Genomic DNA, 23278 nt, shown 5'->3' with positions numbered 1-23278 from the left:
AGTACATGTAAATGTGATTGGCAATGCTTTAGTACATGTAAATGTGATTGGCAATGTTTTAGTACATGTAAATGTGATTAGCAATGTTTTAGTACATGTAAATGTGATTGGCAATGTTGTAATACATGTAAATGTGATTAGCAATGTTTTAGTACATGTAAATGTGATTGGCAATGTTTTAGTACATGTAAATGTGATTAGCAATGTTTTAGTACATGTAAATGTGATTGGCAATGTTGTAATACATGTAAATGTGATTAGCAATGTTTTAGTACATGTAAATGTGATTGGCAATGCTTTAGTACATGTAAATGTGATTAGCAATGTTTTAGTACATGTAAATGTGATTAGCAATGTTTTAGTACATGTAAATGTGATTGGCAATGTTGTAATACATGTAAATGTGATTAGCAATGTTTTAGTACATGTAAATGTGATTGGCAATGCTTTAGTACATGTAAATGTGATTAGCAATGTTTTAGTACATGTAAATGTGATTAGCAATGTTTTAGTACATGTAAATGTGATTGGCAATGTTGTAATACATGTAAATGTGATTAGCAATGTTTTAGTACATGTAAATGTGATTGGCAATGTTTTAGTACATGTAAATGTGATTGGCAATGTTTTAGTACATGTAAATGTGATTGGCAATGTTTTAGTACATGTAAATGTGATTAGCAATGTTTTAGTACATGTAAATGTGATTGGCAATGTTGTAATACATGTAAATGTGATTGGCAATGTTTTAATACATGTAAATGTGATTGGCAATGTTGAAGTACATGTAAATGTGATTGGCAATGCTTTAGTACATGTAAATGTGATTGGCAATGTTTTAGTACATGTAAATGTGATTAGCAATGTTTTAGTACATGTAAATGTGATTGGCAATGTTGTAATACATGTAAATGTGATTAGCAATGTTTTAGTACATGTAAATGTGATTGGCAATGTTTTAGTACATGTAAATGTGATTAGCAATGTTTTAGTACATGTAAATGTGATTGGCAATGTTGTAATACATGTAAATGTGATTAGCAATGTTTTAGTACATGTAAATGTGATTGGCAATGCTTTAGTACATGTAAATGTGATTGGCAATGTTTTAGTACATGTAAATGTGATTGGCAATGTTTTAGTACATGTAAATGTGATTGGCAATGTTGTAATACATGTAAATGTGATTGGCAATGTTTTAGTACATGTAAATGTGATTGGCAATGTTTTAGTACATGTAAATGTGATTAGCAATGTTTTAGTACATGTAAATGTGATTGGCAATGTTGTAATACATGTAAATGTGATTAGCAATGTTTTAGTACATGTAAATATGATTGGCAATGTTGAAGTACATGTAAATGTGATTGGCAATGTTTTAGTACATGTAAATGTGATTGGCAATGTTTTAGTACATGTAAATGTGATTAGCAATGTTTTAGTACATGTAAATGTGATTGGCAATGTTGTAATACATGTAAATGTGATTGGCAATGTTTTAGTACATGTAAATGTGATTGGCAATTTTGTATTACATGTAAATGTGAATGGCAATGTTGTAATATATTTAAATGTGATTGGCAATGTTGTAATACATGTAAATCTGATTGGTAATGTTATACTACATGGAAATTTGAATGGCAATGTTTTAATACATGTAAATGTGATTGGCAATGTTGTAACACATGTAAATGTGATTGGAAATGTTTTTGTACATGTAAATGTGATTGGCAATGTTGTAATACATGTAAATGTGAATGGCAATGTTGTAATACATTTAAATGTGAATGGCAATGTTTCAGTATATGTAAATGTGATTGGCAATGTTGTAATACATGTAAATGTGATTGGCAATGTTGTAATACATGTAAATGTGATTGGCAATGTTGAAGTACATGTAAATGTGATTGGCAATGGTTTAGTACATGTAAATGTGATTGGCAATGTTGTAATACATGTAAATGTGATTGGCAATGTTGTAATACATGTAAATGTGATTGGCAATGTTGAAGTACATGTAAATGTGATTGGCAATGTTTTAGTACATGTAAATGTGATTGGCAATGTTTTAGTACATGTAAATGTGATTGGCAATGTTTTAGTACATGTAAATGTGATTGGCAAATGTTTAGTACATGTAAATGTGATTGGCAATGTTTTAGTACATGTAAATGTGATTAGCAATGTTTTAGTACATGTAAATGTGATTGGCAATGTTTTAGTACATGTAAATGTGATTGGCAATGTTTTAGTACATGTAAATGTGATTGGCAATGTTTTAGTACATGTAAATGTGATTGGCAATGTTTTAGTACATGCAAATGTGATTGGCAATGTTTTAGTACATGTAAATGTGATTGGCAATGTTTTAGTACATGTAAATGTGATTGTCAATGTTTTAGTACATGTAAATGTGATTGGCAATGTTTTAGTACATGTAAATGTGATTGGCAATGTTTTAGTACATGTAAATGTGATTGGCAATGTTTTAGTACATGTAAATGTGATTGGCAATGTTTTAGTACATGTAAATGTGATTAGCAATGTTTTAGTACATGTAAATGTGATTGGCAATGTTGAAGTACATGTAAATGTGATTGGCAATGTTATAGTACATGTAAATGTGATTGGCAATGTTTTAGTACATGTAAATGTGATTGGCAATGTTTTAGTACATGCAAATGTGATTGGCAATGTTTTAGTACATGTAAATGTGATTGGCAATGTTTTAGTACATGTAAATGTGATTGGCAAATGTTTAGTACATGTAAATGTGATTGGCAATGTTTTAGTACATGTAAATGTGATTAGCAATGTTGTAATACATGTAAATGTGATTAGCAATTTGAAGTACATGTAAATTTGATTGGTAATGTTTTAGTACATGTAAATGTGATTGGCAATGTTGTAATACATGTAAATGTGATTGGCAATGTTTTAATACATGTAAATGTGATTGGCAATGTTTTAGTACATGTAAATGTGATTGGCAATGTTTTAGTACATGTAAATGTGATTAGCAATATTGTAGTACATGTAAATGTGATTGGCAATGTTTTAGCACATGTAAATTTGATTGGCAATGTTTTAGTACATGTAAATGTGATTGGCAAATGTTTAGTACATGTAAATGTGATTGGCAATGTTTTAGTACATGTAAATGTGATTAGCAATGTTGTAATACATGTAAATGTGATTAGCAATTTTGAAGTACATGTAAATGTGATTGGCAATGTTGAAGTACATGTAAATGTGATTAGCAATGTTTTAGTACATTTAAATGTGATTGGCAATGTTGTAATACATGTAAATGTGATTAGCAATGTTGTAATACATGTAAATGTGATTGGGAATGTTTTAGTACATGTAAATGTGATTGGCAAATGTTTAGTACATGTAAATGTGATTGGCAATGTTGAAGTACATGTAAATGTGATTAGCAATGTTTTAGTACATGTAAATGTGATTAGCAATGTTGAAGTACATGTAAATGTGATTGGCAATGTTGAAGTACATGTAAATGTGATTAGCAATGTTTTAGTACATTTAAATGTGATTTGCAATGTTGAAGTACATGTAAATGTGATTGGCAATGTTGTAATACATGTAAATGTGATTGGCAATGTTTTAGTACATGTAAATGTGATTGGCAATGTTTTAGTACATGTAAATGTGATTGGCAATGTTGTAATACATGTAAATGTGATTGGCAATGTTTTAGTACATTTAAATGTGATTTGCAATGTTGAAGTACATGTAAATGTGATTGGCAATGTTGTAATACATGTAAATGTTATTGGCAATGTTTTAGTACATGTAAATGTGATTGGCAATGTTGAAGTACATGTAAATGTGATTGGCAATGTTTTAGTACATGTAAATGTGATTTGCAATGTTTTAGTACATGTAAATGTGATTGGCAATGTTGTAATACATGTAAATGTGATTGGCAATGTTTTAGTACATGTAAATGTGATTGGCAATGTTGTAATACATGTAAATGTGAATGGCAATGTTGTAATACATTTAAATGTGATTGGCAATGTTTTAGTACATGTAAATGTGATTGACAATGGTTTAGTACATGTAAATGTGATTGGCAATTTTGTATTACATGTAAATGTGAATGGCAATGTTGTAATACATTTAAATGTGATTGGCAATGTTGTAATACATGTAAATCTGATTGGCAATGTTATAATACATGTAAATTTGAATGGCAATGTTTTAATACATGTAAATGTGATTGGCAATGTTGTAATACATGTAAATGTGATTGGCAATGTTTTAGTACATGTAAATGTGATTGGCAATGTTGTAATACATGTAAATGTTAATGGCAATGTTGTAATACATTTAAATGTGAATGGCAATGTTGTAATACATTTAAATGTTATTGGCAATGTTGTAATACATGTAAATGTGAATGGCAATGTTTTAGTATATGTAAATGTGATTGGCAATGTTGTAATACATGTAAATGTGATTGGCAATGTTGTAATACATGTAAATGTGATTGGCAATGTTGAAGTACATGTAAATGTGATTGGCAATGTTTTAGTACATGTAAATGTGATTGGCAATGTTGTAATACATGTAAATGTGATTAGCAATGTTGTAATACATGTAAATGTGATTGGCAATGTTGTAATACATGTAAATGTGATTGGCAATGTTTTAGTACATGTAAATGTGATTGGTAATGTTTTAGTACATGTAAATGTGATTGGCAATTTTGTATTACATGTAAATGTTATTGGCAATGTTTTAGTACATGTAAATGTGATTGGCAATGTTGAAGTACATGTAAATGTGATTGGCAATGTTTTAGTACATGTAAATGTGATTGGCAATGTTGTCATGCATGTAAATGTGAATGGCAATGTTGTAATACATGTAAATGTGATTCACATGTATTACAACATTGCCAATCACATTTACATGTATTACAACATGTATTACAACATTGCCAATCACATTTACATGTATTACAACATTGCGAATCACATTTACATGCACTAAAACATTGCCAATCACATTTACATGTATTACAACATTGCTAATCACATTTACATGTACTAAAACATTACCAATCACATTTACATGTATTACAACATTGCCAATCACATTTACATGTACTAAAACATTGCCAATCACATTTACATGTATTACAATATTGCCAATCACATTTACATGTACTAAAACATTGCCAATCACATTTACATGTACTAAAACATTGCCAATCACATTTACATGTATTACAACATTGCCAATCACATTTACATGTACTAAAACATTGCCAATCACATTTACATGTACTAAAACATTGCCAATCACATTTAAATGTACTAAAACATTGCTAATCACATTTACATGTACTTCAACATTGCCAATCACATTTACATGTACTAAAACATTGCAAATCACATTTACATGTATTACAACATTGCCAATCACATTTACATGTATTACAACATTGCCAATCACATTTACATGTACTAAAACATTGCCAATCACATTTACATGTACTTCAACATTGCCAATCACATTTACATGTATTACAACATTGCCAATCACATTTACATGTATTACAACATTGTTTTAGTACGTGTAAATGTGATTGGTAATGTTTTAGTACATGTAAATGTGATTGGTAATGTTTTAGTACATGTAAATGTGATTGGCAATTTTGTATTACATGTAAATGTGATTGGCAATGTTTTAGTACATGTAAATGTGATTGGCAATGTTGTAATACATCTAAATGTGATTGGCAATGTTGTAATACATGTAAATGTGATTGGCAATGTTGTAATACATGTAAATGTGATTGTCAATGTTTTATTACATGTAAATGTGATTGGCAATGTTTTAGTACATGTAAATGTGATTGGCAATGTTGTAATACATGTAAATGTGATTGGCAATGTTGTAATACATGTAAATGTGATTGGCAATGTTTTAGTACATGTAAATGTGATTGGCAATGTTGTAATACATGTAAATGTGATTGGCAATGTTTTAGTGCATGTAAATGTGATTGGCAATGTTTTAATACATGTAAATGTGATTGGCAATGTTTTAGTACATGTAAATGTGATTGGCAATGTTGTAATACATGTAAATGTGATTGGCAATGTTTTAGTGCATGTAAATGTGATTGGCAATGTTGTAATACATGTAAATGTGAATGGCAATGTTGTAATACATGTAAATGTGATTGGCAATTTTTTAGTACATGTAAATGTGATTTGCAATGTTGAAGTACATGTAAATGTGATTGGCAATGTTGTAATACATGTAAATGTGATTGGCAATGTTGTAATACATGTAAATGTGATTGGCAATGTTGAAGTACATGTAAATGTGATTGGCAATGTTTTAGTACATGTAAATGTGATTGGCAATGTTGTAATACATGTAAATGTGATTGGCAATGTTGTAATACATGTAAATGTGATTGGCAATGTTTAAGTACATGTAAATGTGATTGGTAATGTTTTAGTACATGTAAATGTGATTGGCAATGTTTTAGTACATGTAAATGTGATTGGCAATGTTTTAGTACATGTAAATGTGATTGGCAATGTTTTAGTACATGTAAATGTGATTGGCAATGTTGTAATACATGTAAATGTGATTGGCAATGTTGTAATACATGTAAATGTGATTGGCAATGTTTTAGTACATGTAAATGTGATTGGCAATGTTGTAGTACATGTAAATGTGATTAGCAATGTTGAATTACATTTAAATGTGATTGGCAATGTTTTAGTACATGTAAATGTGATTGGCAATGTTTTAGTACATTTAAATGTGATAGGCAATGTCGAAGTACATGTAAATGTGATTGGCAATGTTTTAGTACATGTAAATGTGATTAGCAATGTTGTAATACATGTAAATGTGATTGGCAATGTTTTCGTACATGTAAATGTGATTGGCAATGTTGTAGTACATGTAAATGTGATTGGCAATGTCGAAGTACATGTAAATGTGGTTGGCAATGTTTAAGTACATGTAAATGTGATTGGCAATGTTTTAGTACATTTAAATGTGATTGGCAATGTTGAAGTACATGTAAATGTGGTTGGCAATGTTTTAGTACATGTAAATTTGATTAGCAATGTTGAAGTACATGTAAATGTGATTGGCAATGTTGTAATACATGTAAATGTGATTGGCAATATTGTAGTACATGTAAATGTGATTGGCAATATTGTAGTACATGTAAATGTGATTGGCAATATTGTAGTACATGTAAATGTGATTGGCAATATTGTAATACATGTAAATGTGATTGGCAATATTGTAGTACATGTAAATGTGATTAGCAATGTTGAAGTACATGTAAATGTGATTGCCAATGTTTTAGTACATGTAAATGTGATTGGCAATGTTTTAGTACATGTAAATGTGACTGACAATTTCGTAGTACATATAAATAGGATTAGCAATATATATGTATGTATGTATATATAAAAGTAAATATATTTAGATAGTTTTTTGTTTCATAAGTGCTTTTGTCAGTTTTCTGAATACTCTACTTGATATTTGGATAAAGTTGATGTATATAACTTCCATGATTTTTCTGTTCTATATTAATATAAATATATATATATTGTTAATATAAATATGGAAAAAAAATAGCATAGAACTTATTTGATCTGAACATTTAGTGGAATATTCAGAAAATTGAAAACATAAAAATAAAAGTTTTATAAAATAAAAAAACTCCGTCTTTCCCCCTCCATCATGCTGTGATAAATTGTACGGGACCTAATATCTCCACTATCTTTACTGACACCAAAAGAAAAAAAAAATATGCCATGGCTCACCAACATGTGGACACATCTTGACACACCACCAACCCCTGCTCCACTGCCTTGCGGATCCCTTGGCCGGGATAAGGCTAGGAGAAGGAAAACTTTGACTTAAAAAAATCTCAATAGCCAGACGGACTGGCTATGAGGCGGTTAACAAACAAACAAACTGTTTTCTTGTCTTGCTGTATGTTACAACCCCCTTTCTCTGATATCGAACATCACCCCCACAAGTGCCACAAAGGAAGGTTGTGGAGTCACAGTGTGTGGGTTTCCTCCTGGCAAGTTGATGCCCACCCTAAACAAATTAATATGCCAATGATTATTCCTTCTTTCCTCTGTTTTGATTTTCTCTCTCTTCTACTGCTTAATTCCCTTTTTTTCTCTCTTCTACGACAAGACCAGTGGCAATGGGACAAGGGCGAAAGGAACGGGTTTTGGTGAAACTCGGAACTCCTAGTCTGATGATGGACGTGTGATGGTCGCCCTCTCTTGGAACTGTGACTACTCGGAGGTTAGGTCCTGCATCTACCACTGGGCAGGCCTATTGAGGACAACTGCTGCCCACCCTGAATAGGGAAAGCCCTAGAAAATGTGGGCTAAAAATCAGAAGTCACAACTGTGCCTGATTGGAAAGCCGCATCCAGTGGGACACCTTATTTTGCGGTCGAAAGCAGAAAAATTCAAAAAACAAATCCACATATCTAAGCTTTGGTACATGGAACATAATAACCTTGCTAGACCTCAATGACATGCACAGACCAGCACGAACTGCTCTCGTTTTAAAGGAACTTGTGGCTCTTAACATAGACATTGGTGCACTAAATGAGACCTGACTCTCAGAGGAGGGTAAACTAGAAGTAAAAGGCTCAGGATACACCTTCTTTTGGAAGGGAAGGATAAAGATGAAAAAAGAATACACGGAGTTGGCTTTGCTATAAAGTCACATATCGTGCATGATCATCAGCTCACACCAACAGTTGTAAATGAGAGACTTATGTCTCTTAGAGTTTCACTGCCTTCTGATAACTTCATTACTGTCATTTTGGCATATGCACCAACGCTAGATACCAACTGTGAAGTGAAACAAGAATTTTACCAGCAGCTTGGCAAGCTGCCCAACCATGCGACAAATTAATGCTGCTGGTTGACTTTAATGTGAGAATAGGGAAAGACCATAGACTCTGGAACTCTGTCATTGGGAAGCATGGACTTGATAAATGCAACTCAAACGGCCGCCTGTTAGGACTTTGCTCAGAATTTGAGCTATTCATTATAAGCACTCAGTTCTAGCTCCCAAATAGATTTAAGACTACGTGGAAACATCCTCAATCTCAGCATTGGCACCTTCTAGATTATGTCATCATCCGTCAGAAAGATAAAAAGGATATCCACATTACTAAATCAGCACTAAGTGTAGATGACTGTTGAACTGATCCTAAATTTGCATTAAAACAGCAACCTTGGAAAAAATATAACCTCAAAACTTCACCTAACAGAGGTAAAAACAAAATACCAACACACCATCAAACAACAACTTTGTATAAACCCAAACAATTCTTGCAACATTGAAGAAGAATGAGTTTCAATCAGTAAGATTATTAATGAATCAGCCAAAGTCACAGTCCGTTTAAAGAAAAAGAAAAATCAAGACTGGTTTGATGAAAACTGTGCTGAAATTAATCAACTAATTCAAGAAAAGATAAACGCCCGCCATGTTCATGAACAAGATCTTCAAAGCCGGCATAAGACCAACATCTACAGAAACTGCAAAAAACAGTGTCAATCAAGATTATGGGAACTAGAAAACAAATGGTGGCAGCTGAAAGCTTTAGAACTGGAGGGTTTTGCAGAAGCCCGCGACCTTAGAAATTTCCATGTGGGTGTAAAAACAAATTTTTGGCCCTATAAGATCCTCAACCGGAACACTACTTGCAGTAAACAATGCCACCATCCTCGACGATCCACAATCAATCATTGGAAGGAGCATTTTGCCACTTTACTCAATAAAGAATCTTCTGCAGATGAGGACTTTCTCAAAATGGTCCCACAGTACCCAGCACAATTATGGATGAATGCACCACCATCATTTACAGAATTTCTAATTGCGATGGAGCAAATGAAAGTAAATAAAGCCCCAGGGCCTGATAATATCCCATTCGAACTTATCCACCATAGTAGACAACATCTGAAAACAAGACTATTCATTCTCATTCTTAAGATGTGGGAAGAACGTCAAGTACCAAAGGATCTTAAAGACGCAGTAATAGTAACCATCTTCTTTGTGGGATTGCTCTTTTGTCCATAGTGGGAAAAATCTTTGCCCGCATACTAGTGAATCGCTTGCTGCAAGTCATGGAATCCGTCCTCCCAGAATCTCAGTGTGGCTTCCATGCCTTTTGGGGGACAATAGATATGATTTTCTGTGCTAGCTGCAGGAGAAAAGCAGGGAACAACAGAAACACCTCTTTTTTGACCTACAAAAAGCATTCGATAGTGTTTCAAGGGATGCAATGTGGAAAGTTCTCAAGCAATTTGGTTGCCCAATCCACTTTGTAGAACGCATCCAGGCACTGCATGACGGCATGTCAGGGTATGTATCACACCAGGGCAAGGAAACAAAAAATTTTCCAGTTACCTAAAAAAAAGCTATGTCCTTGCACTTACTCTTTTTTCCTTATATCTTGCTGCAATGTTGCACGAACTTCCCCCAATTAACCTGAGAGTTGACATTAGGTACCATTATGATGGGGGACTTTTCAAGCCTGCAAGACTAAAATCTCAAAGCCTTGTGAAATTCCAACACATCACATCATATATATATATATATATATATATATATATATTCAGGTTTGAGATGTTCAAAAGCCGGGACTAATGAATACAACGAGGTTGTTAGATAGTGCTCAATAACAAGAGCAAAATATTTTTGATTATTTATTCGAGGGTAAACAGTTACATATGGTAGCAGTGGTATTGTAGTGAAACAGATGACTGTTTGTAGCAACTATATGTAAATGTTTACCCTCGAATAAATAATTAAATATATATATATATATATATATATATATATATATATATATATATATATATATATATATATATATATATATATATATATATATATAGCTTAATGTAAAAGGAAAAGAGAAAGATCAATTCCACAATCTTACCCCCTCCGACTACCAGACAAGCGTTCCATCTAGATGCTACTTCCTAATGATAATATAACTTAGATTTGAATACAGTTGAACCAGTCCAGCTACGGGTAATTTTCATCACAAGAGGCTCCATTATTAACAGTAATTTTGAAGTTAATTTTATCACAACTATCCGTAACATTATAGTTAATGTTTAATTTTAATGTTTACTTTTAATTTTGCCTTTAACTTTATATATATATATATATATATATATATATATATTTTTTTAATATTCAATTTTACATCTAATTTATTTTCAGCTTTATTATTACTACTATCATTATAATTGTCATTACTATTATCCTTCGTACTACTATATTTACCTTACTATTATTTGGTATATTTTTACCACTCTCATAAGTAGCAATGGTTTCCTCACTCCCCCACTTTGACATCAATATGTATACTTAACCTTTGCATCAAGTTATATGCACTCATAGTCATTGCTACCCTAATCTCCGGCCACCCCCTTATGATCATACTCCCTATATCCTAACAGTAGAAACTTATAAATATATTGCTGCATATTACCTTTCAGTTTTACAACCTTGCATAACCCCCCCCCTCCACAAAAAAAAAAAATTATAAGCGAATTTATAGCCACCATTTGCCGTTTAGGTGGCACTAATCAAATTTAATCAAAATTACCCACTCCATAGAAAATAGACACCCCACAAACCATTAAAATAAATTACCACGCAGCAACAATACACCCCCTATTTAACCATAAAACATATACCCCTTAATGTCAATACTATGTTAAAGACCATATATATTTTTATATATCATACTATATATAATAAACTTCTCCTTATTTATTTAGAATTCAATAAAGCTTTCCCCAACATTCTTTAATTCCTCTTAATATTTTTCATCCCTAATGAACCTTACGCTAGACGCCGCATCTTCCCCATGCTACCTAGCACCTTCTCTACTCTTCTGATGAGAAGCATTATGCTTCGAAATGTCCTGGCATGAAGAGTCCCTTCTATCCTCCAAATTTTGCCTGTATTCCATAACTCAATAAATGATCCATTCTATATCTATCAATATATAGTTTTGTGCCTTCATTTCATACTCTTGTTGTCCTATTATATATATATATATATATATATATATATATATATATATATATATATATATATATTACAAGAGTCAATAAATTATGCTAGTGGACAAGATTCATGCATTTTACAATCAAAAAATGGATTCCAGTATTTTAATTTATTTCTCTTATGTACACATACACACCATTATGAATTTTATAACACAGCTGCGAGGTGTAAAGGCAGGTAAAGTACACCATATTTAATTTAATTTTTTACAAAGAAGATAAAAGGGTAGAGGAAAACCTTTGTGAAAACTAGTTCTTGTGAAATTTTAATAGATATTAATAAGTATTCCCAAAATTTCAGTATTTCTGAAGTATTCTACACGGGCTTTGGAAAGGAGGTGCATAATTTCCTCATTTGAAAATGTGAATATATCGTTTGCTCCCATCCCAGTCTGTAACTTCCTGCGCTGACTCCTGTCGCTCTTGCTCCTATTCCAGTTTTTTCTTCAGTTCCAGTGACCATTGACATCTGGCCTCCTGTTTCAGTGGCCTTCAATATCCAGCTCCTGTTCCAGCTTCTTGAAGGTCCAGGTCATGTCTCCATAGTTTGAACTTATCTGAGGCACCTTGTTATATAGCATGGATGAATCCAAATAAAACCCCAATGAGGCATCCTTGCTTTGGTCTTGTCTATAACGACAATATTCCTGTCCTTTTTTCTTCCAGTAACGTAATTCTTACCTTCCAGTTTTTTGTTTTTAGTGACAAAACCACTTCAGTTTATTTCCATGTTATTACCTTTTTGGTACATGCAAATGTGGTCTTGATCATTTTTACACTGCTCAACTGAATTTTAAGGTGGAGGTTTCAATCGACCATATAATTAATAAAGTATCCACAAGGCAAGGAAAGTGATAGCAATAGCAAAGAAAGGTGGCAAACACAGACGTTCAGTTAAAGATAATAGAATATCATGTTTTATTTTTACCAAAAAAAAGTTAGAATGTACGGCAATGGATATCAGGATAAGCCAGAGTGAGAACGAACGTCTTACTGTATTGAAATTATTGCGTCCCTGAGGTAGGATGATGTGCCTCAGGTTGATCCAAGTAATATATTTTATCTTTTTCTTGGCAAACAATAAAACATGATATCCTATTGTCTTTAATCAATGCAAAGGGGACCCAATCACTTCAAATGACGTACTCCAACATCAGTACAGGCTGACTTGTACTTGATCTTGCAGACTCACTTGCAAACCTTGTACAACTTACTTTAACCATAATGTACCATCAATCTTGACAATTCACTCTACAACACCGACCACACAATCAATAAGTGCAAAATCACTTGCACTCACCTATTGCACTCTGCAGACTAACAAAAAAATCAAATGATCGGGCAGACCCACTTTCACTCACTCATCACTTCCAACTAACGTACGCCACCAAATTTTCTCATCAACATTGTAGACTCATTTGCACTAATCAATTTGACGATCCTTGCAGATACATTCACACACATCTGCACATAACTTTGATACGAATGTCTTCCATATTATTTCTTTGGTAATTAATAATGATCCCAGGGAGAGGGCTTGTCATGGTTTCAAATCACTGTTCCAACTATGTCAATAAACTTGAATCCCTATCAGCAAAAGACCGACACTTCCAGAAACACATCATGATGATGTGTGCTAAAAACAGCAACAACTTTTTTCTTCAACAACAAAGAAAAAACACAAAACACAATTTTTTGCAAAAAAAAAACAAACAAAATAAGAGATTTTTTTTTATTTATGGACAGAAAATAAAATATATGCAATAAACATCCAAGTAATCTAGCCTTAAACTAATGATTGTCATTCATTTGTTTAGCATGACAATCACTGGCTGTGGAACCTGTAGTATGAACAGCTCTCCATAAAGACAGCAGCTTCACAGCAAATTCTTTTCAACTCTTGTCAAGGCAGCAGACTCAGTCGCCATGGGAACCACGGGTAGCAGCAACAGTACCCAAACTTTTTAAGGGCTTCTCAACAAACTTTTTAAGGGCTTCTCAACAAACTTTTTAAGGGCTTCTCAACAAACTACTAATGTCATATACATTCTACTCTCTACAGCTGCATGCCTCCCGGAACTCCCCCTCACGGCCTGCCACTCTAGTTATTGCAGTCTCCAGCAGCCCCAGCTCATTCCTGCTGCTCCCAGTAGCTTCCAGCAACTCCAGTTGATTCCTACAGCTGCCAGCAACTCTAATTCACTCCTACAACGACTCCAGTTCACTCCTGCAGCTTCTAGCAACTCCAGCTTACTCCTACAGTGCCTGCAGTTCCAGCATTTCCAGCCACCAGCTACCATGGCCCTTGACATCCAACTGCCCGTTCCAGTGCCCACTGACATCCAGCTACTGGTTTCCAGTGACCACTGATCTCCAACTGCCAATTCTAGTGCCCATTACGCCTGGTTACCAGCTCCAGCATTATGCCTCATCAATAAAACTCAAATCAACCTGAAACATGTCAACCTACCTCAGCAACATTTCAAGACCATGAGACGCCTGTTCTCATTCTGGTTGACCCTGATAAACAATTTTTTTTTTTTTTTTTTTACATGGAGGTCACCATTTATCAAGGCCCGGACACTACTCGGGTTTAAGGGTTATTGCGTGTACAGTAATCGATGGGGTAGTATTGGAGATTTGATAAAGTGTCCTACTTAAGGGGGCGGTTCATAAGGAATTTGTTTATGTTGGACTTGAAGACATCCAAGTTGTAGTCAGGTAGGAAACAGGCAAATGGAAGAGAGTTCTCCAGGCGTGCACTTCTAAGAAAGAAGCTTTGTTCATGGAATCTACGTTTTGATTTAGGCACAGATAAAGAGTGGGGAAAATTACTGTGGTTTCAGCTAGACGAGTGTTTTTCGTGAAATATTGGCGCTCAGACGAACACTTGCCATGGAAATAACGATAAAACAAAGACAGGCTCGCAACGTCTCTTCTGTAAGAGAGAGATTGCAGGGAAGAGATTGAAGGCAGAATAGGCTGCTTTTAGCAGCTCCTGCCCAGATGTGGCAACAGTATTCCATCCTTGGACGTACTTGGCTTTTATACAGATAGAGAATTGCATCAGTAGTGAGATATCTTTTGGATCGGTAGAAGGATCCTACCATTTTCGCAGCAACCTTGGCAACAGACTTGATGTATGTGTTCAATTTCAGATCAGGAGTAAAGGTCAAGCCCAGACGCTTGTCAAAACATGGAGCCTCTCCAAGACGAGAGCCATCCATTTCAATTGATGCCAGATGGGGACCAGAGCGTTGATGATGTAAAGATAGGAGCTTGGTTTTAGATGTATTAAAAGTGACCAGCCACCTCTTTCCCACTGGACCATGTGCTCAAGATCAGAGGAGAGAGAATCAGAGAGAACTTTGTCATTTACAGCCTTTGATGTGTTACCATAGATGGTCGTGTCATCAGCATAGATGTCAACAAATGATTTAAGTATGTGTTTTGGGAGATCATTGATGTAGATCAGGAAGAGAGTTGGGCCCAAGATGGACCCCTGAGGGACTCCAGCATTAATACTGTGGGCCTCATCAACCACTACTCTTATGAGTCTATCAGAGAGAAATGATTTAATGATTTAATAATTGAGAAAACATTTCCAGTTATAGCATAGCTTAGACCCTTATGCCATACCTTATCGAATTGTCATACATTTTATGTTTTTTCTTGCTAAACAATAAAACACAATATCCAATTGTCTTAAACCAAACATCTGTGTTTGTTGTCTCTCTTTGCTATTGCAATCACTTTCCTTGCTTTGTGTCTACTTTATTAGTTGTATGATTAATTAGCACCTTCACACCTTTCGACCCCTTTGCAACAACCTCTTTTTTGGAAAGTGATGGTGTAACCTCAATGTGTCTCCCTCGTCAGATCGCTGGCTCCCAACGTCGTGTATTGTGGATTTTTCGTTTGACTGTTCTTTTGTTGGCCGGATCGCCCTTTTCCCGTTGGCGACTGTCGATGAGAACACACACGGTTCATAAAATAGAAATATGAACAAAGAAAGGAAAAACACAAACGCCAATGTTCACATATAAATTGACTGTTGGACGTGTGAGTGGTGTGTGTGTCCTCTCCTGTTCTATCGATGTTACATTTGTCTATCTCTGTTTCACAGTCAACTCTAAAATTGTCCACGTCTCTATTTCACAGTCAATTCTATAACTGTTCAACTATCACTGTCCAACTTCCAACCGCTGTCTAGTGAATCTAGATCTCAACTGTCACTATCCAACTTCCATCTGCTGCCTAGCACATCTAGATGTTAACTGTAACTGTCCAACTTCCATCCGCCGCGACGGGCATCTAGATGTCAACTGTCTGTCCAACTTCCATCTGCCGCGCCGAACATCAATTGTCTGTCCAACTTCCATCCGCCACGACAGGCATCTAGATCTCAACTGACTGTCCCCTCTATGTTGGTATCACTGGTCGTCCACCCCACCCTGGCTACCGGAAGCTGCCCTTCCCTGTTTTATCAATAGGTGTCTATTGTTATTGTTTGCTACTTCTTATCTATTGTTAATTGTAGGATATTTCCGATTTCTTTGTTTTTCTAAGCTATTCCCTATCCCTTTGTCTATTGTAGGATATTTCCGATTTTTTGGTTTATTCTAAGCTATTTCCTCTCTATTGTTAATTGTTGGATCTTTCTGATTTCTTTGTTTATTCTAAGCTATTTCCTATCTCTTTGTCTATTGTAGAATATTTCTGATTTCTTTGTTTATTCTAAGCTATTTCCTATCTCTTTGTCTCTTGTAGGATATTTCCGATTTCTTTGTTTACTTTAAACTATCTCCTCTTCCTTTGTCTACCTCCCCTTAGCACTTAGTGGCTCTCAAATCCACCCTAGGGCCACTTTATAGTATCACAATGGTGATCAGGTGGTTAACGACAGACTGACAACCTGGATGCTCCAAGTTCGAATCTAATTCATTTCATAAAATCACTTTCACTTAGGATGCTGAAAGCTTTCACGTGGTCCCTCCCATAAGAACCCAATGTCTTTCTAGAAAGAATTCTGATTTGAAAAATATTGGGAAAACCAATGTCAACAATAGGAGATTCATATAATATGATGTTGATGATTTCTTCTTCATCATTACCGGTACCTTTTTTGCCTATGTCGTAGTTGTAAGGTCAATCATCATAAAAAAACTGCAACAATATCGATTTAATTTAAAGTCATTAGATACAAATGAAGATTCCTTAATTTTCTTTTTTTTTATCAAAATGATGAAATTGATTTTTATCAAAATTAAAATAATCATATTAGACATAAGGCATTATAACACATAGCATTATATTTTTTATTTTAATCTTTGTTAGGGGAAATGTTGTGTTAAACGTATTTCTTTCCGGTAGAATTAATTTTAACCAAACCGAACAATTTTGTAACTATTTTTACATTCCCTTATGACGATGAAAATACTACTAAACTTTAACTCTATAATTTTGATTCTAATTCTGATCCATTACATGATTTTAATTCTAAAAAAATGTTTCAAATGTAAAGCTTAAGGGATTTAAAGATGGAATTAAAATTTAGGGAATCTGCTAAATATCTTATGACCATAGATCAAATTTAATGCAAATCTGAAATATTTAATTTTCAAATAAGAGGTTATGCCCATAATTTGCCGGCAAAAAGACAACAAAAAACTGAACTGTGGGGGAATATTTATTAATTGATATCGAATATCTATCGTGAAAATTAAAAAAAAAAATCCGAGGTATTTGAATCTTTCTTTACAAAAAGGTTCTCAGTCCCTTTTTACTCGTTTGCAAAATTAAATTAAACTTGTAGTTGTGTTCCAAAATGATTGGTTAGTCAGTTTATGATCGAATCATGTGCACACACACATATTATATATATAACATTAAACATAAACGCATAACTTTATATAGATATTTATATTTAGATTCGAATATCGTCTGCTACTGTTTTTGCTGTTGTTGTTGTTGTTGTTGTTGTTGTTGATTTTGGGGTTTTCTTTTCTTTTCTTTTTTTTTTTTTTTTTTTTTTGTTTTTTTTTTGTTCCATCGATATCCAGTGAGAAGCGTCGCAAGCTAATCGGAGATTACTTATCGTAATTCTCCTTGTGGAGAAGAAATCTCCATTTTACTAACTTTAAAAGTTTTCAACAAAATGGATCAGACGACAACCCCCCCCCCCCCACACACACACATCTGAAAATATGTGGCTCGGCTCACAGACCAAGTTGAATGGATTTTTTAAAAACTAGTTTATGTGATTTGGGGTTTGTATTACTGTACACATAGATTCGAAAAAGTTGTCAAAAAACAAATATATAACAAATAAATATTATCAAAGGCAAGATAAGTTACTTTTCTACCAAACTGGGTACATTTTTTTTTTATTATTATTCAATGTAACATGTTTATTCAGCTCGAAAAACATGCAGTGTTTACCGATGTATTGGAAAATTCAAAATGGCGCCCGACACTCTCTTTAACATGGTAAGTGTTATAAATAATAAACTAGACAAAATACTATTAAAAAAACACCGAATATATGTCAACTTATGTCACGGTAACATATAATGAGCGAATTTCTAACAGTATTTTGTCTAGTTTATTATTTATAACATCTTTTCCTGAACTTACCGTGTTAAAGAGAGTGTCGGGCGCCATTTTGAATTTTCCAATACATCGGTAAACACTGTATGCTTTTCGAGCTGAATAAGCATGTTACATTGAATAAAAACACGAAAAATATATCCAGTTTGGTAGAAAAGTAACTTATCTTGCCTTTGATAACATTTATTTGTTATATATTTGTGTTTTGACAACTTTTTCGAATCTATGTGTACAGTAATACAAACCCATAAATTCAATAAAATAAAAATAAGTTTCCTTAAAATATGAAAAAAAAATTGCTACAGAAAAAAAAAAAAAAAAAGAGGGCGGACCTGTACGAGAGTGCCCACCCCGCCAAAAATGCTGTTGCTCAATTCTCCCCTTGTCCCATTTTTTTCTAAAGCTTTTCTAACAGTTATCATAGATTACAAAATTAAGTATCATATTAGCAGAAAAAAAAAAATTGAAAAATAAATAATAAATTTAATGACTTTTAAGAGGATTATTCACTTTCTCGTTATAACGTGACACGTCGGTGAAGAAATGTCAGGTAGCAATGAAGTAAAATGAGAACGTGAACACCCTTCTTAAAAGTTATTAAATTGTTTTTTATCAAATTTTTTTCCTGCTATGTTTGTAATTTAAGATAATCGTTGAAAAAAAAGTTTAAAAAGGTGTAAAACATGTATTTTTAGTGGGCCGGCACTCTCGTACAGGTCCGGGAAAAGAGAAATGTAGCCATAAATTTGAGTTTGAAATTTTAACATAAAAGTTTTAAAACAAGTTTTGGAAACCAATTTTTTTAGGTAGGAATTAAAAAAAATAATCAAAATATTGCACTGAATAAAATAAAACAAATAAAATGTTTGTTTTTTAATTAAATTATTTTCTTTTAAACAGTCTGAGTCAAGAGTAAAATAGCAAATACTTGGAAATTAAATATTCGATAACAATGTTTCGCTTTCAACATTTTTGCTTTCAGATTTCCTGTAATGAGCCTCCCTGATGATTGCGGTGTGATGATGCTGGTCTTCTGCAATTCAAAGAGATCCACTACTCTCCCACGATTTGCCTTCTTTCTTTTAGAAGATCGCCTGGAACGCCTCTATCGGGGAATGCTGATAAGGCTGTCCAGGCCTCTTTTGCAGGATCTTACTGCTCCTCATCTGAAGCGCTGACTTTTCAATCCCACTTTCCGACTCACATTTCTCGCGGCGAGAGAAAAATAAATACCGTTAAAAAAAATTGTTAAAAACTTACCACCATAACATCGGAAATTTGACTTTCGGAATTCGAATCAGACGACATGATTTTCAGCTGCTTTTAAGGTTTTCTTTTGAAATGAATGACACAGCAAAGTTCGTACGAAAGAAACGCTTTTTCTTTTAAAATATCTCTTTTTAACCGTACAAAAAGAATAAGTTTTCTAATCTGGTTTAGTTTGTTAATATTTACATTTTGCACGCGTGAGTAGGTGTCGTTTTCGCTCAGTAAAATTAAGTTTCTCCTTTTTTTCTCTTTTAGTGGCGCAGCAGCAGCAGCAGCCGATCGCGTCTTTTCCAAGAATTCGCTCGGTTTATGAATTCGAAGAAATAGCGCTCAAATAATGGAATGACACCATCGTTAAAAAACAATAGAAAAGTAAATAGAAAGAAAACAGAAAAAATGTAATCGTCCAACTAGGTTATATAGAGAAAGCGATGAGCTAGCAACACAACTTAATTTGGCTATTTTCATTTCATCACAAATTCGTTATATTTACCAGGTGTTGCCGGACTATTGCTCAGGTGGAGATGGAGATATATTGCTGGTTGGAGCCAAAGGTTACGGTCCGCTCAGCTCTTAAAAAATAAATAAAATAAAAGTATGGTCATATTTACAATTGTTCTTTAGTAGAATTTTAAAGCTTTCCCTTATTTTCTATTTTGATTTCGATCCATAAAAAACTCAATGTGTATTTATAAAAGTGGGAAACACACACACACACACACACACACACACACACACACACCAGTGTGTCACACCACGCAATATCTTGTCTTATGGTTTTACAAAAACATAATTGCTCCCCCCCCTCCATTTGTGAGAAATTCCAGTTGTCAGAAATTTATCTTGTTTCCAGATAAATTCGACGCTAAAATAACTAACCTGAAAAAAAAAAAAATAACAGCATGAAATAAAAAGGGGGGGTAAGGAATAAAATATAAAGGTATTGTTTTGAAACGAAGAAGACATTTTATTAACAATAAAATTAGTTGCAAATTTTTCCCTTTGCGGGCATTAAATTTAAAAAACGCTAATGAAAAAAATAACACTGGTTCTTATAATGAAGATGTCGTATCCATGAACGAATACAATAATATGATGCAAAATAGTCTTTCCTAATCACACTCTCATATGAAATAAATTTTAGGAGCTTACTAACAAATTGAAAGGCAGTCAGGCACGTGCCTTTTTCTTTCTTTTTTTTTTTTTCTTTTTTTTTTTTTTTCTCGTTTAAAGTCCTTTTAGAATTTTCTCTCCCTCCATGTGCGAGCAAAAAACCGTAGCCACGCAGATGGATTTAAGAAGCATGCCGCGTCGCATGTCTGGGGTATTCTTGCCGGGTTTTCTTCTTTGAAGGAGGTTCCAAAATTCCTTGTCTCATAAAATAAGGTCTTTTTTTTGGTACTGGTCGCGAGTAGAGTTCCCTGCAGAACACCTTAAAAAAACATTGACTTCTCCCCACGCATGAGCAAAGGAGGACATGTTTTAGTTGCCATAGTAACTAAACGATCATGAATTTTTATCGACTTTGTTTTACTGTTTATGAATATTGAAATAAAAGACATTACTACACATTTATTAATAATATCTCACTTTTATCGACTTTTTTTTTACTGTTTTACTGTTTATGTGTCACTTTTATCGACTTTTTCTTTTCTTTTTTAAATGACTACGTTTTACTGTTTATGTCTCACTTTTATCGACTTTTTCTTTTCTTTTTTAATAGCATTTTCTTAAAATGAATATTAAAATAATTTCCCAACTTTTTTGATTTCTATGTGTTTTTAGTTTTGTGTGTTGAATGAAACTTTTTTTTTTTCATTACAACAATAGTTATCGACCCCAGTTCTTTGGCTGACAAACGACATCTGTCGGCGGTTCTTGAAACTAAATTACACGCATTCGCTTCATGTTACTGACATGCAGAAGTGCCAATGGTGCCATAGGTGTTATTGTAAATTAACACTCTTTGCTAATTCCGTAAACTGAGATTCTACTTTTTTAGGCGAATTTGCACTCTCCTCATGTTAAGAATGGTTTTTTAAATAATAACGTTATTTCAGCGCGGATCATAAGTGCACTAGCACCCATTTTTTTTTAATTAATAAATGTTTAGTAATTATTCTTCTTTTAATATTCATAAACAGTAAAAACGTCATTTAAAAAGAAAATGCTATTTAAAAAAGAAAAAAAAGTCGATAAAAGTGACACATAAACAGTAAAACAGTAAAAAAGAAAGTCGATAAAAGTGATTAAAAACAAAGGCGATAAAAGTGAGATATTATGCAAATTCACCTAAAAAAAGTAGAATCTCATTTTACGGAATTAGCTAAGAGTGTTAATTTACAATAACACCTATGGCACCATTGGCACTTCTGCATGTCAGTAACATGAAGCGAATGCGTGTAATTTAGTTTCAAGAACCGCCGACAGATGTCGTTTGTCAGCCAAAGAACCGGGGTCGATAACTATTGTTGTAATGAAAAAAAAAAGTTTCATTCAACACACAAAACTAAAAACACATAGAAATCAAAAAAATTGGGAAATTATTTTAATATTCATTTTAAGAAAATGCTATTAAAAAAGAAAAAGTCGATAAAAGTGAGACATAAACAGTAAAACGTAGTCATTTAAAAAAGAAAAGAAAAAGTCGATAAAAGTGACACATAAACAGTAAAAAAAAAAGTCGATAAAAGTGATTAAAAGTGAGATATTATTAATAAATGTGTAGTAATGTCTTTTATTTCAATATTCATAAACAGTAAAACAAAGTCGATAAAAATTCATGATCGTTTAGTTACTATGGCAACTAAAACATGTCCTTTGCTCATGCGTGGGGAGAAGTCAATGTTTTTTTAGGGTGTTCTGCAGGGAACTCTAATCGCGACCAGTACCCTTTTTTTTTTAATAATTACACTCCTTCAATATACGTGCAAAACATAGCAACGTAGATAGTTTTCAGGAGCATGCCTCGTCGCATCCCGGGGTATTCTTGCCGGATTTTCTTCTTTGAAGGCAGCTCATCAAAATTCCCTTTTCAGCGCCGGGCAATGAAACGAACGTCCAATATCCTCGTCGCCGCAATTTCAAAAGAGGGTGAATCTCGCGCTGGGCTCGTGACCTCATCACAGAGCTAGCATTTCCCTTTTCTTCCAATTAAAGGGAGTTTCGTACAAACCCAAATTGTAGGAAACTAAGAATCAAAAAAGATACAAAATACAAAAAATCAAATACAAGAACCAGATAAAAAATAATAAATGTAA

General features: G+C 33.5%; 1 protein-coding gene across 9 annotated transcripts in view; it reads right to left on the bottom strand.

The window, feature by feature from the left end:
• LOC145259886 (signal transducer and activator of transcription 5B-like) overlaps positions 1 to 23278 on the bottom strand; it is a 347875-nt gene that overhangs the window by 180843 nt on the left and 143754 nt on the right. The window contains exon 3 of one of the 9 annotated variants that reach the window (XM_080117777.1): positions 20512 to 20590. The exons of 5 other annotated variants lie outside the window; for them this stretch is intronic. Coding sequence is in view for 2 of the 4 variants with exons in the window: in XM_080117768.1 (XP_079973894.1) it covers positions 20010 to 20057 (48 nt within the window). In the remaining 2 variants the exon portion in view is untranslated. Of the gene's footprint in view, positions 1 to 20009; positions 20591 to 23278 lie in introns of those variants that run through there. 3 more of the 9 variants (XM_080117768.1, XM_080117767.1, XM_080117781.1) reach the window with 3 other exon arrangements.

The sequence above is a fragment of the Euprymna scolopes genome, chromosome 35 (genome assembly GCF_053919585.1).
Source record: "Euprymna scolopes isolate OS-2025 chromosome 35, ASM5391958v1, whole genome shotgun sequence".
Classification (NCBI taxonomy): domain Eukaryota; kingdom Metazoa; phylum Mollusca; class Cephalopoda; order Sepiida; family Sepiolidae; genus Euprymna; species Euprymna scolopes.
The sequence above is the reverse complement of the archived record's forward strand: the minus strand, read 5'-3'. Positions and strand labels throughout refer to the sequence as shown.